General features: G+C 44.9%; 1 protein-coding gene across 1 annotated transcript; it reads right to left on the minus strand.

Moving 5' to 3' along the window:
• Nucleotides 1–335: 335 nt before the first annotated feature.
• On the minus strand, nt 336–3,131 carry TMEM169 (transmembrane protein 169). The gene is made up of 2 exons (XM_024763332.1): nt 2,861–3,131; nt 336–958 (listed from the first exon to the last, which is right to left on the minus strand). Exons 1-2 carry the CDS (start codon nt 3,129–3,131, stop codon nt 336–338), a joined length of 894 nt encoding a protein of 297 aa, XP_024619100.1.
• Between the last annotated feature and the right edge of the window lie 10,273 nt (nt 3,132–13,404).

Consider the following 13,404-nt stretch of genomic DNA (forward strand, 5'->3'; position numbering starts at 1 on the left):
CATCTCCCCTGGGTTCCAGGCACCAGGAACACCTCCAAGCTCCTGAAGTGACACACACCTGACCTCTCTTGTCTCAGAAAAATGGTCATCTTAGGGCAAGGAATGAAGAAGAGTTTATCCACTGGATGGACTATCTGGGCACAAATTGCTTTTCTGTTTTCTGCCCTCCTGGAAACCAACAAGATGGTAGGACAGATCAGTGTGGGCTAAAATTTTCTAGAAGAACTGTGTATGGGGGAAGGCGGGGGAGGAATAATTTAAAGAAGGAATATTCTGAAATTGGAAGATGATATACAGGCTACTGAGACCAGAGAATCAAGTAAGTTGTTGGGAGTTTAGACAGTGGATGTTTCTACCTCCTGGGTGGCATCCTTGTTGGACAGATTGCCTGAGATATTGTCAGATTCAAGCAGCTCCACAATGCTGTAGGGAGAACAGTCTTCCAGACCCAGCTTGCTGCACAGCCAGCCACAGAAGCCTTTCTCCATGTCCCGGGCAGCTTGCCACCATGCTCCCCAGGACCATGAGAGCTGGACCACGGCAGCATAGAGGCCCAGGGAAGAGGCCATGGCCATGATGAGCACTGGATAGAAGAGAATGAGGCAGGGGCAACATGAGATCTTGTGCCAGAAGGTCCTCTCCTCGTTGTACACAAGAAAGATATTGTACCAGGTGATGGTGCCATAGTAGAAAGAGACCACGAAGGAGAGGATGAAAACCACAGGCAGGCAGACCAGTGTCCAGAGGACCACGTGGGGCCCACGGTCTGCTCCCAGCTGGCAGGCCTTTCTGCCTTCAGGTGCCATTTCCCTTGAAGACACGTTAGGCTTGGTGAGTTCCTGCAGCTCCTTCTCTGTCAACGTGACATGGATGTCCACCATCTGCCCCTTTTTCTTCCCTCGGGTGATGGTCCCAGTTAATGTGACATAGTGGCTGTCCACAGGCATGTTCCACATACCTGCAGGGCATAAAGAGGGGAAAGTCAAGATCAGAAGAGTAGACATTTCATCAGAGCGTCATCCTCTGAGACTGGAGCTGAGTACAAGGATGTCCATTATTATAGCCCCTGACATGGTACGCCCTGACATGGTATGAAATCAGTGTTTCCACGATGGACTGAATGGGCTTCCCTCAGGGGAGGGATTAGTACTCCCATGGTAAACTCTCACATCAGGGCCCTGAAGCAGGTTAAATTTGTTTCTCATTCTCTCTCTACTTTTCTGGGCCTCTATCATGTCTGTGATATGGAGGGGAGTGAGGAACTCTACCACAGACACCACTTCATAGTGACCTTATTTCTAGTTTACAAGTGCTGTGAAAATACTGTTTCTGAGTATCAGCTACTGTGTGTAAAGGTGGTGCTGTGTGTGTGTTATACTGACGAGCAGCCCACCTCTCTTCTCTCCTCATTCCTAACCCCATGCTTCTCTGAGAGGGTCCTCCTCATATGCTGGTGGACATCCCAGCCTTCATATCCAAATTCTGTGCATCACCACCACCACCACCAGCAGCATCACCATAATCACCACCACCAGCACCACCATCAACAGCATCACCACCACCACCACCACCAGCATCACCACCACCACCAGCATCACCACCATCACCACCACCAGCATCACCATCATCACCACCACCACCGCCAGCATCACCACCATCATCACCACCACCAGCATCACCACCATCAACAGCATCACCACCACCAGCATCACCATCGTCACCACCACTACCATCACCACCACCCTCACCAAACAGCCACTCTTTGGCCATCCCAGCAGTGAGATTGCGGGTAGTGAAACAGCAAAGTCCACAGTCCTTAGTATGTGAAGTGTAGTCTAGAAGTGGAGGATGGGAGGAGGGTATAGGCTTTCGGTTGGCATGTCCCCCAGGCCCTGTGGACTCCTAGCCCCCTGGCTGGTAGACGGACAGAATGGGGCTGCCTCAAGAGCAAACGTCCCTTCCTCCGAGAGGCATCCCCAACCACACAATCTTTCCCTCCACCCGCCTCCCTCATTTGCTCATCTTCCCATCACTGAGGTTTACTGTCTTTGGAACCCGTACCACTACCTGTAATTGTCTCTTATCTGCTGACTTTTTGCTGTCTGTCTTCCCCTGACTGGAAGGTAAACTGCATGAGGGCAGAGGCATTGCTCGTCTTGTTCACCGTGGGCGTATGTCTTAGGGGTGACCATCGACACAGAGATCTACCTCATCCATCTATTGCTGTGTAGTGACACTTAATATGGACACTCCACAGTTTCCTTAACAGAAACAAACATTCTTATACATGATTCCTTACGCACATGGGCATGAGGTAGATACTGAGAATTTCTTGGACATAGGCTATGCATATTTTGAATTTTAAATTTAATAGATATTGACAAATTTCCCTGAAGCAGATTCCTCTTCCACATGAGGTATACGAGAATATATCCATGTCCACACATTGATGTTATCATGTTTTACCCAATTTTTGGCCATCCTACATGTGAAGGATTACTATAATTCGTTGTTATAATTCGCATTTTCCTGATTATTATGAAAGTCAAATATTAGTTTATCTTACATGTATTAAATAGTTAGCATGGTTGTCTTGTATTACTATTTTTTGTGTATAAATCGGTCTCTTCCATTACACAAGGAGTTCCAAAAGGGCAGAGATCTCTTCTGTATCACCTAGAAGAGAACATAATAAACGCTCAACAAATACTATCGATTTGTTGAATGAAGACTGCAACACTGCGAGAAGAAATGTATCAACAAGAAGTACGTCAGTGAGCAGATGCCTGTCTGTCTTCTGGAGGATCCTCTTTTGGTTTCCTTCCTGTGGCTTTAAGTAGGTGGCCCCAGAGAGACTTACCATCATCCACAGGATAGTCTAGGAAATCATCTCCCTCCTCCTCTTTAGGCTGATCTCCACCTTCTAATTCCCCAGGCTCCTCATCCAGTTTCTCATTCTCTGACCGGTAGATGATAATAGATTCTGGGCGGGACTCTTTCTTCTTCTTTTTCCTGCGACCCAGTGTGGATTCCCCATCAAGGGCCAGGGCAGCTGCCATGGCTTTCCTCAGAGAGCCCTGGTGGGGGCTTGGGAGCTGGCCCTGGCCTTCCACTGGTGTTGGCTCTTCCATCCTAGTCTTCAAATCTAGCTATTCCTTGTAAAGAGTCCAATTTGCTTGAGCAAACTCACGATCCACACATCACAGAGCTTCTTCCAGGATGGGGCTATGCAAAGACGTTCCAACGATGAGTTGCACTTGAAAGATAGGAAAGCAAAATCATCAACAGGGAATGAATAGGGTGAGATGGAGAGGGGTTTAGGAAGTGGTCCTCAACTTGGCAGAAGCCTTTGCCTCCCTTTATTTCTCATAAAAGTTTATTTTGGGAGTGCTATGGAAATACTTTTACAGGAATGAATCATTGTTAATAAAATATTATTTGTGTTGCCATATTTTGTGTTGCATATATTATGCAAAACTCATCAATCTAGCTGGGGGATGCCAAGTATAAGGAAGTTGGGTGAGGAAGCCTTACAGACAGATTAAGGACCATTCTTCCTCTCACCATAGATGGAGATTGCTATGGCTGGCACCAGCACTCCAGGCTTCTGGCTATTGGGTCAGCCATTACAACTATACTCAAATGGTTGAATGCAACTTTGAACAAGCCATCCAACAATGGCACAACTCCACTAACCATGCCTTCTCTGATACTCTATAAAGACACTTGTCTCCTGGCTTCTTGTTGGCCCAACATCCCAGAATGGCTGGGATTTGTACTATCACCTTCTGGGAGACCAGTGGAAAGAATGCACACTTTTCACGCAACACTTTTCTCCTCTTTTGCTCTCCAGGTAAAAAGAGGTGGGAGAGAAGAGAGTCTATACAATATCTTTTAAGGAAGAAACTGATCCGTCTGTGTTTTTGGTACATGGAGCCATTAAGAGGAACGGAATGTTTTGAGTGCTATTGCTAAAGAGGTGCCACTTAGCAAATACCCAGCCAGTGGCATTTAAACAGGTAGCTGCGGGACTTCCCTGGTGGTGTAATGGTTAAGAATCTGCCTGCCAGTGCAGGGGACGTGGGTTTGATTCCTGGTCTGGGAAGATCCCACATGCCACAGAGCAACTAAGCCCGTGCACCACAACTACTGAAGCCTGTGAGCCTAGAGCCCGCGAGCCATAACTACTGAGTCTGCTGCCACAACTACTGAAGCCTGTGCCCCTAGAGCCTGTGCTCCACATGAGAAGCCACCGCAATGAGAAGCCTACGCACTGCAGCAAAGAGTAGCCCCCACTCGCCGCAACTAGTGAAAGCCCACACATAGCAACGAAGATCCAACACAGCCAAAAAAACAGGTAGCTGCTTGTCTGCTTCTTTTAAAAAAATGTTATTATATTATGGAACGTTTCAAACATGTAAAATGAGAACATTTTTATTAGGGAAAGTGGCAAACATTTATAAAAGCAAAGAGAATAATTTGAATGAATCGTTACTGTACCTCTCACCCAATTTCAACAATAATCAAAATATTAGTAGCCAATTTTGTTTTATCTCCTCATATTATTTAAAAGCAAATGTCAGATATCATTTCATTTCATCTGTATCTCTTTCAGCATGTACCTCTTACACATAAGAACTCTCTTTTTAAAAAAAGATTATTACCATACCATTATCGCACCTAATTATTTAAACGATTCTTTAATAACATTAAATATCTGATCAGTTCAAATTTCCCTGTTTAAAACTTTAAATTCTATTTTCTTGAATTAGGATTCAAATAAGATCTATGCAATGGACACAGATCGCAAACCTCTGTCTATAGCAGCGCTGTCCAATAGAACTTTCTGCCATTGCACCTGAAAAGAGTCTAGTGCAACTGAGGAAATGATTTTAATTTTTATTATTATTATTTTTTTGGACACGCTGAGCAGCTTGTGGGATCTCAGTTCCCCGACCAGGGATTGAACCTGGGCCCTCCGCAGTGAAAGTGTGGAGTCCTAACCGCTGGACCTCCAGGGAATTCCCCAGGAAATGCATCTTGAATTTTATTGAATTCTAACGAATTTAAATTTAAATAGCCACATGTGGCTATTGGCTACTATATTGGACGGAACAGGTCCATATATTCCCCAACCAATTTTTTTTTCCTTTTCCTTTCTATTTATTTGTTAAAGAAAGGTCATTTACCTTGCTGATTCTCATAGCCTAGATCTTGAGGATTGCAACCCCCATAGTATGTTCCTCTGAACCACATATTTCCTATAAATTGGTAGCTAAATAAAGAGGCTTACTCAGATTTGGGTTAGAATTTTTTTGGTTGGTTGGTTGTTTTGGCAAGATGTTATAGATGGTGTTTTGTATTTCCATCAGAAGGTAGCTAATATCTGCTTGACTCCGTGAAATTAGTAGCCATTGACGACTATCAGCCAGACCCATTCGTTCATTAGGTGTTACAAAAATGATGACATTCTATTTCTCTCATTTCTTCTTTATTTATTAGCCAGAATACTCTCATGGGCCTTTTTAAAAAAAAAAAAATTATGTATTTATGGCTGTGTTGGGTCTTCGTTGACACCCACGGTCTTTCTCTAGTTGCAGAGAGCGGGGGCTACTCTTCACTGCAGTGCGTGGGCTTCTCATTGCAGTGGCTTCTCTTGTTGCGGAGCACGGGCTCTAGGCGCGCACGTTCAGTAGTTGTGGCACACGGGATTAGTTGCTTCGCGGCATGTGGGATCTTCCCGGACCAGGGATCGAACCCATGTCCCCTGCACTGGCAAGCAGATTCACCACTGCGCTACCAGGGAAGTCCCTCATGTGCTTTTAACAAACCCAGTTTTAAACTTAGTGGAGGAGGCAAGTGGCGCCATTGTTATATAATATTATTGTCAATTATACTGTTAAATACCTTTCTTTAATGAGAACAGTGGCAGCTTCTATTGATACGAAAAGTTTCTGAATTATTTACCAAACAAATGTCCTAATTTCCAAATAACTGTATTTATAATTGAGAATTGTAGTAGACTGTAAGTAGACTCCACTCACAGTTCTGTTGCCCCAGGCACCCGGAGACTGTTTACTCTCAGTAACTCCAGGGTGCCAGCTTTTTGTTACTTTTGTTCCCAATTCTCAAATCTTCATTTTGTTTCAGTGCTCTCTGAGTACTTCCTTTCTTTCAAGGCCACATGCACACTCTTTCGTGTCTCTTTATCCCAAACAATAAAACTTCTCCTCTTATTTGTATTAAATGGCCCCAACGTTTAGTGAACTGGCCCAGTCAGGGCAGGATGGGGAATGGGGAGGATTATGAAACAGACAAAAATCTAACTAGGCGCTAAATGCCGCTCAATTTGAAGCAAATTCCATGTCTTAATATGATGCATCTTCTGTATTACCAGGTACCAAGACTGACTCTATCACATTTCTTTAAATGCCAAAACTCCCCAAAGTCTGAGCAACCTTCTCAGCAGGTAGCTCTCCTCCATTGTCCAAGTATCACCTAAATACTTCTCCTTTGTCCTTTAATTGTTAATTTTCTTTCCTGTTTCCCCACTGGATGGAAGGTGGGTACTGGGTCTTATCACCTTTGTATCTTAGGCACATAGCCCAGTGACTGAAACAAATGAGGTGCTCAGCGACAGAATTGAAAACGCCCACAGGTGGAATTAAGGTTTCACTAAATCTTCACAGCCTGACTTTGCCTGTTTGAACAAAATAAGTACCATTACCTTCACATTCTTATGCATGGAGCTTGTTGGACTATGAAATTCGTTTGGTGACGTCTCTAAGAGCACATGATGTTCTAAAAATGGGAAGATCCAGAGTACAGGAGCTTTCTGTGATAAAGTAGGTTCTAATGTCCTCACTTGACATTATTAAGCTCTGCCATGTTAAATAAAGAAGTGAGAGAACTGGATTTAAGCCTAACTTGCACAATTCCTAACAGAAGAAGCACTATTTTGCAATGAGGACATCTGGACTTAATAATAGTAATAACTAAAACTTACTGGATGTTGACTGTGTGCCAGGGGCTGTTCTAAGTGCTTTTCAATAATCATTATTGTGTAATCCTCACAGCAAACCAAGGAAGGAGGTACTATTATTATCCCCATGCAGAGGAGTAATTTGCTCAAGGTTACATAGTAATTGGTGCTGTGACTCACACTCAGCTTTGCTAATTTCAGAGCCCATGTTTTATTTACCATGCTTTGCTGCCTGCCAACATTTACCCCAGATTTTATACTTAAACCTCTAGGGCTGTCTTTGATGAATCCATCTCCTATATTAAGGATATCTTCCTATGTCCCTATTACTAATCAGTCTCTAAGTCCTGCCACTCATTCCTATGGAATCTCTTTGGTAATGTGTTCATTTCAATTTCTACTACCACCATATGCTAGAATACAGCCCCTGCACTACTTCCTCCACGTAAGTTCCTCTGCCTTCCATTTCAGAATTCTTCCTCTACCGTTTTAAATGGTGATTATGACACAAGATATTTTTATTTTGTCCAGTAATCATCACTATCTTGCCATTTCTGACTAAAATATATCTCAAGGGTCTGCCTGGTGTTTGAGGCTCTCCATATTCATGCTCCATCCTAGGGTTCCATAGCAGTTTTTCCCATTCCCCATAACATGACTAGTTGACACATTTATTTATGTCGGTTCCTTCACCTTTTTCACTCTTCTCCACCTCTTTCAATCCTGGCTCAAGAGACTCACTCACTCATGTTCCCTCCTGTGACCACCCCAGCCTACATGTCTCTCCCCGACCCCAATCCTGTTGTTGTAGGAGGGAGGTGAGAATGACATGAGTGTTCGAGTGTCCAATGCCTAGTATGAGTTGATGCTTCATAGATGTTAGTTTCCAATCCCTTTCTTCTGCCTTTTCCTACTCTGTATTCCAGTAGTATTTGTCGTTTGTACCATACTCTCTTAGTGCTTAATTATGCAGCATTTTATATCATCTTGAACTGATTATGAATGGCTTCATGATTTTTCATTCATCTCCCCACCGAAGATTATAAAATTTTAGAAGTCAGGAACTGTCTTACACTTCTTTACCTCTAATGGGAAGACCCCAGGGCTGGACATGTAGCAGATACTCAGTACGTACTTGTTGACCCGGTAAGGCAAAGGGGAAGGGAAAATGCCTATTTGTAAATATGATGTGAACAAGGGTTAAGAGAGGAAGGCTTAATTATTTTCCTCATTTCTGTACACTTTATTATGCTGTTAGCATTTGAGCTGAGAAGCAGGTTTTGAACATTTCTCCTTTCTTTTACATATCATAAGAGAGAGGGTAGGAAGAAAATTTCTCTAGTTTCCAAGGTTTTAGTCAATAGAATTAAGAGAAGACACAGGACTCTGCTCTTTTTCCTGGAAGGTAGGCTTCACCCATCCTCCACCTCCACCCCCAGTCCAAAGATTATTAACGAATGTGATACTGCAGACTGTTAACCTCAATCCACCATTAGCTCTGACTCCTCAGTCATTCTGGGGGGGAGAATAGGTTTTAAAGTATATACTCAGACTCTGGAACTTACGCATAAAATAACTGGTTTTAAGCCACCCTTGAAGAAAATTCTCCAGATAATTCTTAAATGCATCCACCACTTTTCCCCATCTTCATTGCTACCACTCTGGTCTAAGAGGCCATCATCTCTTACTAAGGTTCTAAAAATGCTCCACATCTTCTGGCTTTTACTCTTGCTGTCTTCAAATCAATTCTCCACTTAGCAGTTCGAAAGATCTTTTGAAAACATACATAAAATCAGGCCGTTTTCTGCTTAAAATCCTCCAGTGACTTCCCATTGATATAAAATGAAATCCAAACTTTTCATGTGGCCTAAGGACTTGTGTGATCTGGCCTTTCCCTGTCCTGCCATCCTAGGCTGTACCATCTCCCTCATGTATAACTCCAATGCTTCAATCACACTAGCTGCCTATGTACTCCTCTAGAGTTTTATTAAAAGAAAACCAACAGCTCTTAAGCAGTCAGTGAACACCCCAAATCTCCACAACACCACAAAATGAACTTACCTACCCAGGTGTAATGCCTTGGTAGAGCCGAGTCATCAGCAGGAAGTCTGGTCATTACTCCCATCCTGTCACTTGGTCACTAACTCCCACTCCCACCTCCACAGTGGTGGCTCACTGCTGCTTCATGGACCTCTGATCATCAGGCATGATTTCCCTGGAGCCTGTTCATGATTCTCTGTTCCTAGGTGGTCACTGAAGCACACCTGATCCAGGGCCTTCTCCAAACCCACCCAGATACTCAGCAGAACTTGTGGGCTTGGTAGGTGGAGAAGCCAGGGAGTTTTGAAGCCTCTGCTCTTAGATTAATTGCAGGGAAGCAAGTAACATATATGGATGAAGTGTGGCTGGAAAAAGCTGATAAATGGCAATGACACCAAGCCTTAGCAACTGGACACAGGGAATGGTGGGGGCTGTGGTAAACATAAAGCTCACTCAGGTCTCATCTGAAGTAGCAAGTTACTGTTCTCCTCTCTTCTTCCCACCAAGCCCACTGTTCAGCCAACTGCTTTCATAGAGAAATTCAGGTCCATTTGGTATGGGTTGCCTGAAATTTCATGAGAAAGTTCCTGATTTTAATTACTGCAATTAGTCCAAATTTAAATAAATTACCATGTGGACAAACAACCAAAACAAATCACAGATAGGCTGCCATTCTGCTGTCTCTGGCTTATAATGCTTCCAAATTAGGGTGCCCTGCTCCACCGGTTTAACTAAATACAATCAGGAATTGACTTTTTGCACCTTCACTGCTATTAACACATCTTCCTCTTCCAAGGCACATGAACTGGGGCTAAGTGGGTAAAGTATCATCATTTTCAAGTTCATTTATGACTACTACAGTGAGCTGTGCCTTGCTCCAGCCCTGCTGTTCTTCCAGTTCTTTTCTGACTTGTGTATCTGTCACTCAGAGGGCTACATATCACCTGTCTGGGGTGGCCAAACTCCCCCGTTAGCATCTTGGTTTGCCACCATTAGAGGTGCTAGGCCAACCAGGAAATAAAATATTTGCCATTTTACCACTGAAAATTACTATTAGCCACTCCCAGAGAGACCGTCTCACCAATGTAAAGATGAAAGGAAATTTGGTTCAGACCACTATCAAGTGATTGGCACGATGATGGAACAGCAGCTTAGAAGTCGCAGCTTCCAGCCCGTTGCTCTGGTTGACTGTGAGCACAGTCAGGCTGCAGCCTTTTCCTCTGTGGTCCTGTGAGCAGCATTTCTCTTGTCTCCTGGTCCTGAAAGGCTCCCACACTGAGGCTGGTTCATCATCTGGGGAGCATCTGACTGTCTACAGAGGAAGTATTTCCCAGTAGTGAAGGTAGCTGGGTATAAGGAGCTTGAGCAGCTTTAGTGTAAGGGCGGTTAGAGCTGATCTTTATTGTCTGATCTTTTGTTTATTTATTGTCCTACCTCTCACGGCACACATACTCCTTCCACCCCTAACTACCAACATGTGTACATCCTAGAACATAAACTCTACCAAGGCAGGGACACCTAACCGTCTTGTCCACTGTACCGTAACCCCCACGTCTAGAATAGACACGTGCTCAATAAATATTGGCTGAATATTGTGAACTGGTTAAGAATCTTACTTATATAAGTTGGCTCAGGACTGCTTTTACATCAAGGCAGGCGGGGCTAGATATGCCTCACTGATATTCCTTCAGCACCGAGATTCTGTCTCAGTGTTGAGAATCCCACAGGCCCCTGTCAGTCTGAGCCAGCAGCTGCTTCCTGAAGGGGAGAAAATGAAGTTACCAGGCAGATGGGGTGGGGGAGGGGTGGAAGATGGGTGAAAAGCAAGAGCATCTCAGAAGATGAACGGAGGGAGTGCTAAGGGGTATGACAGAGTGGGAATGTGGCGAGATCATAGCCATGGAGATGCCTTTTTCCCCAGGACAAAGGGGGCAGGGATGCAGAGTGCCAGGTAGCATTTGATTTGGCCAAAGGGACAGTCATTGCAGCAGGGCACGGATGCCCTGAGAAGAGAGGGCTCAACCAAGAGTCAGAGCTAAAATCTGGAAACAAAGAGCCTTCAAGAGGCAGAACTACTGCTCTGCCTGCAGGCCTTTTGGGGTTAGCAGACATTCAAACCCTGACTGAGGTCAGAGGCAGGGGCAGAGAGGACACGCCTTTTTCTTTTTAACAAAAGATCTCTTGAAGAGACTCTACATCTCCCTTAATCACAGGCTCTCTTTGGACTGTGAAAATGAGCTTTCTGACTGCTCATAGCTTCCCTGAGGCTGAGGAATGGCTCCTTGCCATCCTCAGCAAGCAAAACTGGCTTGAAGCCAGTCCAGTCACCTTTTCACTGGAGGACTGCAGAATCCCTCTCTGAGGCCACTCAGCCACCACACAGAGGCCCATGTTGACCCACCCTGGCAGAGTTCCATAAATCCCCAAGTCCAGACCAGGTCACAAATCACATTTAATTAGATCTTCAATAAAAGTACCTTTGAAAGAAATTTAAATTGTTCCTTCCTCCCAAGAAAGAAAGCCTGGAATTTTTCGGAATAAGAAACCTCTTAGATCTGAGTTAGTAGAAGTGATTCCTTGATAAACTATCCTGCAAATGAGAAGCGGAAGAGATAGCTTCCCTTCTTTAAGCAGTGTTGATTGGAATCTGTCAGCAACAAAGATAGAGGGGGAGGTGTTTCTCAAAGGAGGTCAGAGGAGGGCAGGGGGATGGCGGAACAGGGAGGAAGTGATGTTTGATTCCACTCTCAACCAGATCCATTTCCAATTCACTCTAACTCAGTGGTGGACCCAACAAAAGAATGATGGCATTTGTTTGTTTTTACATTATTTTAATACCTTGCTGGGGAAAATACAGTACTCTTGTTAGGGGAACCACTGACTGAAACCACCCACCCTGGCCAGGCCCAAGAGTAACCACTTGCATGAGTTACCTTAAACAGGAGGTCCTGGTAAGGAAAGCGGAACTAACAAGCTGCCACCAACTGGAAGAATTCAGGAAAGGTCAAAACGAGAGAGGAGACATCAGTCCATATGTCCTACCAACCTCCCAGATTCCTTCTCGCTGGAATCCATCTTGGCTGAGTGATGTGGAAGCCACCAGGAAGGACCCTGAGTCAGAATGATTGGCCAGGGACAACCTGGAAACTAACCCCATCACCGTAAAACCCTGAGACTGTGAGCCACGTGGCAGAGCTGTCCTCCTGGATTCCCTTACCCTACTGGTCTCTGCCCGGGCACCCCTTCCCGATAAAATCTCTTGCTTTGTCAGCACATGTGTCTCCTCCAACAATTCTTTTCCGAGTGTTAGACAAGAGCCCACTCTTAGGCCCTGGAAAGGGTCCCCCTTCCTGCAACACTCTGAAAACAGACTTAGAAACATGATCCTGCCTGGATTGTTAAGACCACAGCACCTGACATATTCCCTAGATTTGTCAAGTTCTCAGGCAAAGTCTCCCCAGGCTAGTCCAGGTGTAATCCCACTCTGGTGGGTTGACAGCAGGAAGCAAGATGGAGAATTTGAATAATAAATCACTGTTAATGGGCACCAAAACACGGATGAGAAATTTCCCCCATCCTCAGGAGGCACGCTCCTCTGCATAAGGAATGAACTAGAGGGTAGGATCTCAAACACACACCTACAGATGCATTCTTGCAGGAAGCATACACCCTTCGAGGAAAGATCTTTTGGACTCATCAATTTATGCAGCCCAGCAGAAATGTATCAAATCTCAAATCTGGTAAAGTTTCCTTCTTCCCTTCATTCCTCAGTGAGGAGAGGGAGATGAGGTGGAGGTGGGCTTGAGTTTTTTCTAAAAATCATTTATTATCTTGGTTCTCTGGATAACTACAATTGTATTTCCCCCCTCCCCCTCTCATTCCCATCCCTTCCGGAGGATGAAGCCGGATTTCTCCGCCCTCAGCTAAGGTTGCCCCTTTCCTTCCCAGCCAGCTGCACACAGCAGCTGGAGCCAGAGCATCGCTGGACTTCCAATGCGGGCGGGCGCAGCAAGGAAGAAGGCAATACGGGAGGCTCCCGAGCTGCAGCCTCTCTTTACCCAGATGCACTGGAGATTTAATTTTAATTAACCGTGAGAGCTATAGCACTGAGGATTGAATTTTTCAAAATAGAGCACAATCCCTCTTTTTGTCTTCCTCCCTTTCCCAAAAGCATCGAAATAACACACACACACAGACACACACACACACACACACACACACAGACACACACACACAAGGAACAAAGAATCTCACCTACACGTGCCGGGGAGATAGGCAGGCGGACAGTTTGAACCGTATGGACGCCGCCTTGGGGGAGCGGTTCTTTGCTGGGAGAATAGAGAGCCCCTGAGGCGGCCGCGCGGGGTGGGGGGGGGCTATGG

This window comes from Neophocaena asiaeorientalis, unplaced genomic scaffold, assembly GCF_003031525.2.
Source record: "Neophocaena asiaeorientalis asiaeorientalis breed wild unplaced genomic scaffold, Neophocaena_asiaeorientalis_V1.1 scaffold86, whole genome shotgun sequence".
NCBI lineage: Eukaryota > Metazoa > Chordata > Mammalia > Artiodactyla > Phocoenidae > Neophocaena > Neophocaena asiaeorientalis.

Bases quoted from the DNA above. Each gene is read 5' to 3' on its own strand.
- TMEM169 (XM_024763332.1), bottom strand. From the start codon at position 3,131: ATGGAAGAGCCAACACCAGTGGAAGGCCAGGGCCAGCTCCCAAGCCCC. The intron at 959-2,860 runs GTAAGTCTCTCT...TATGCCCTGCAG, and splicing joins AGACTATCCTGTGGATGATG to GTATGTGGAACATGCCTGTG.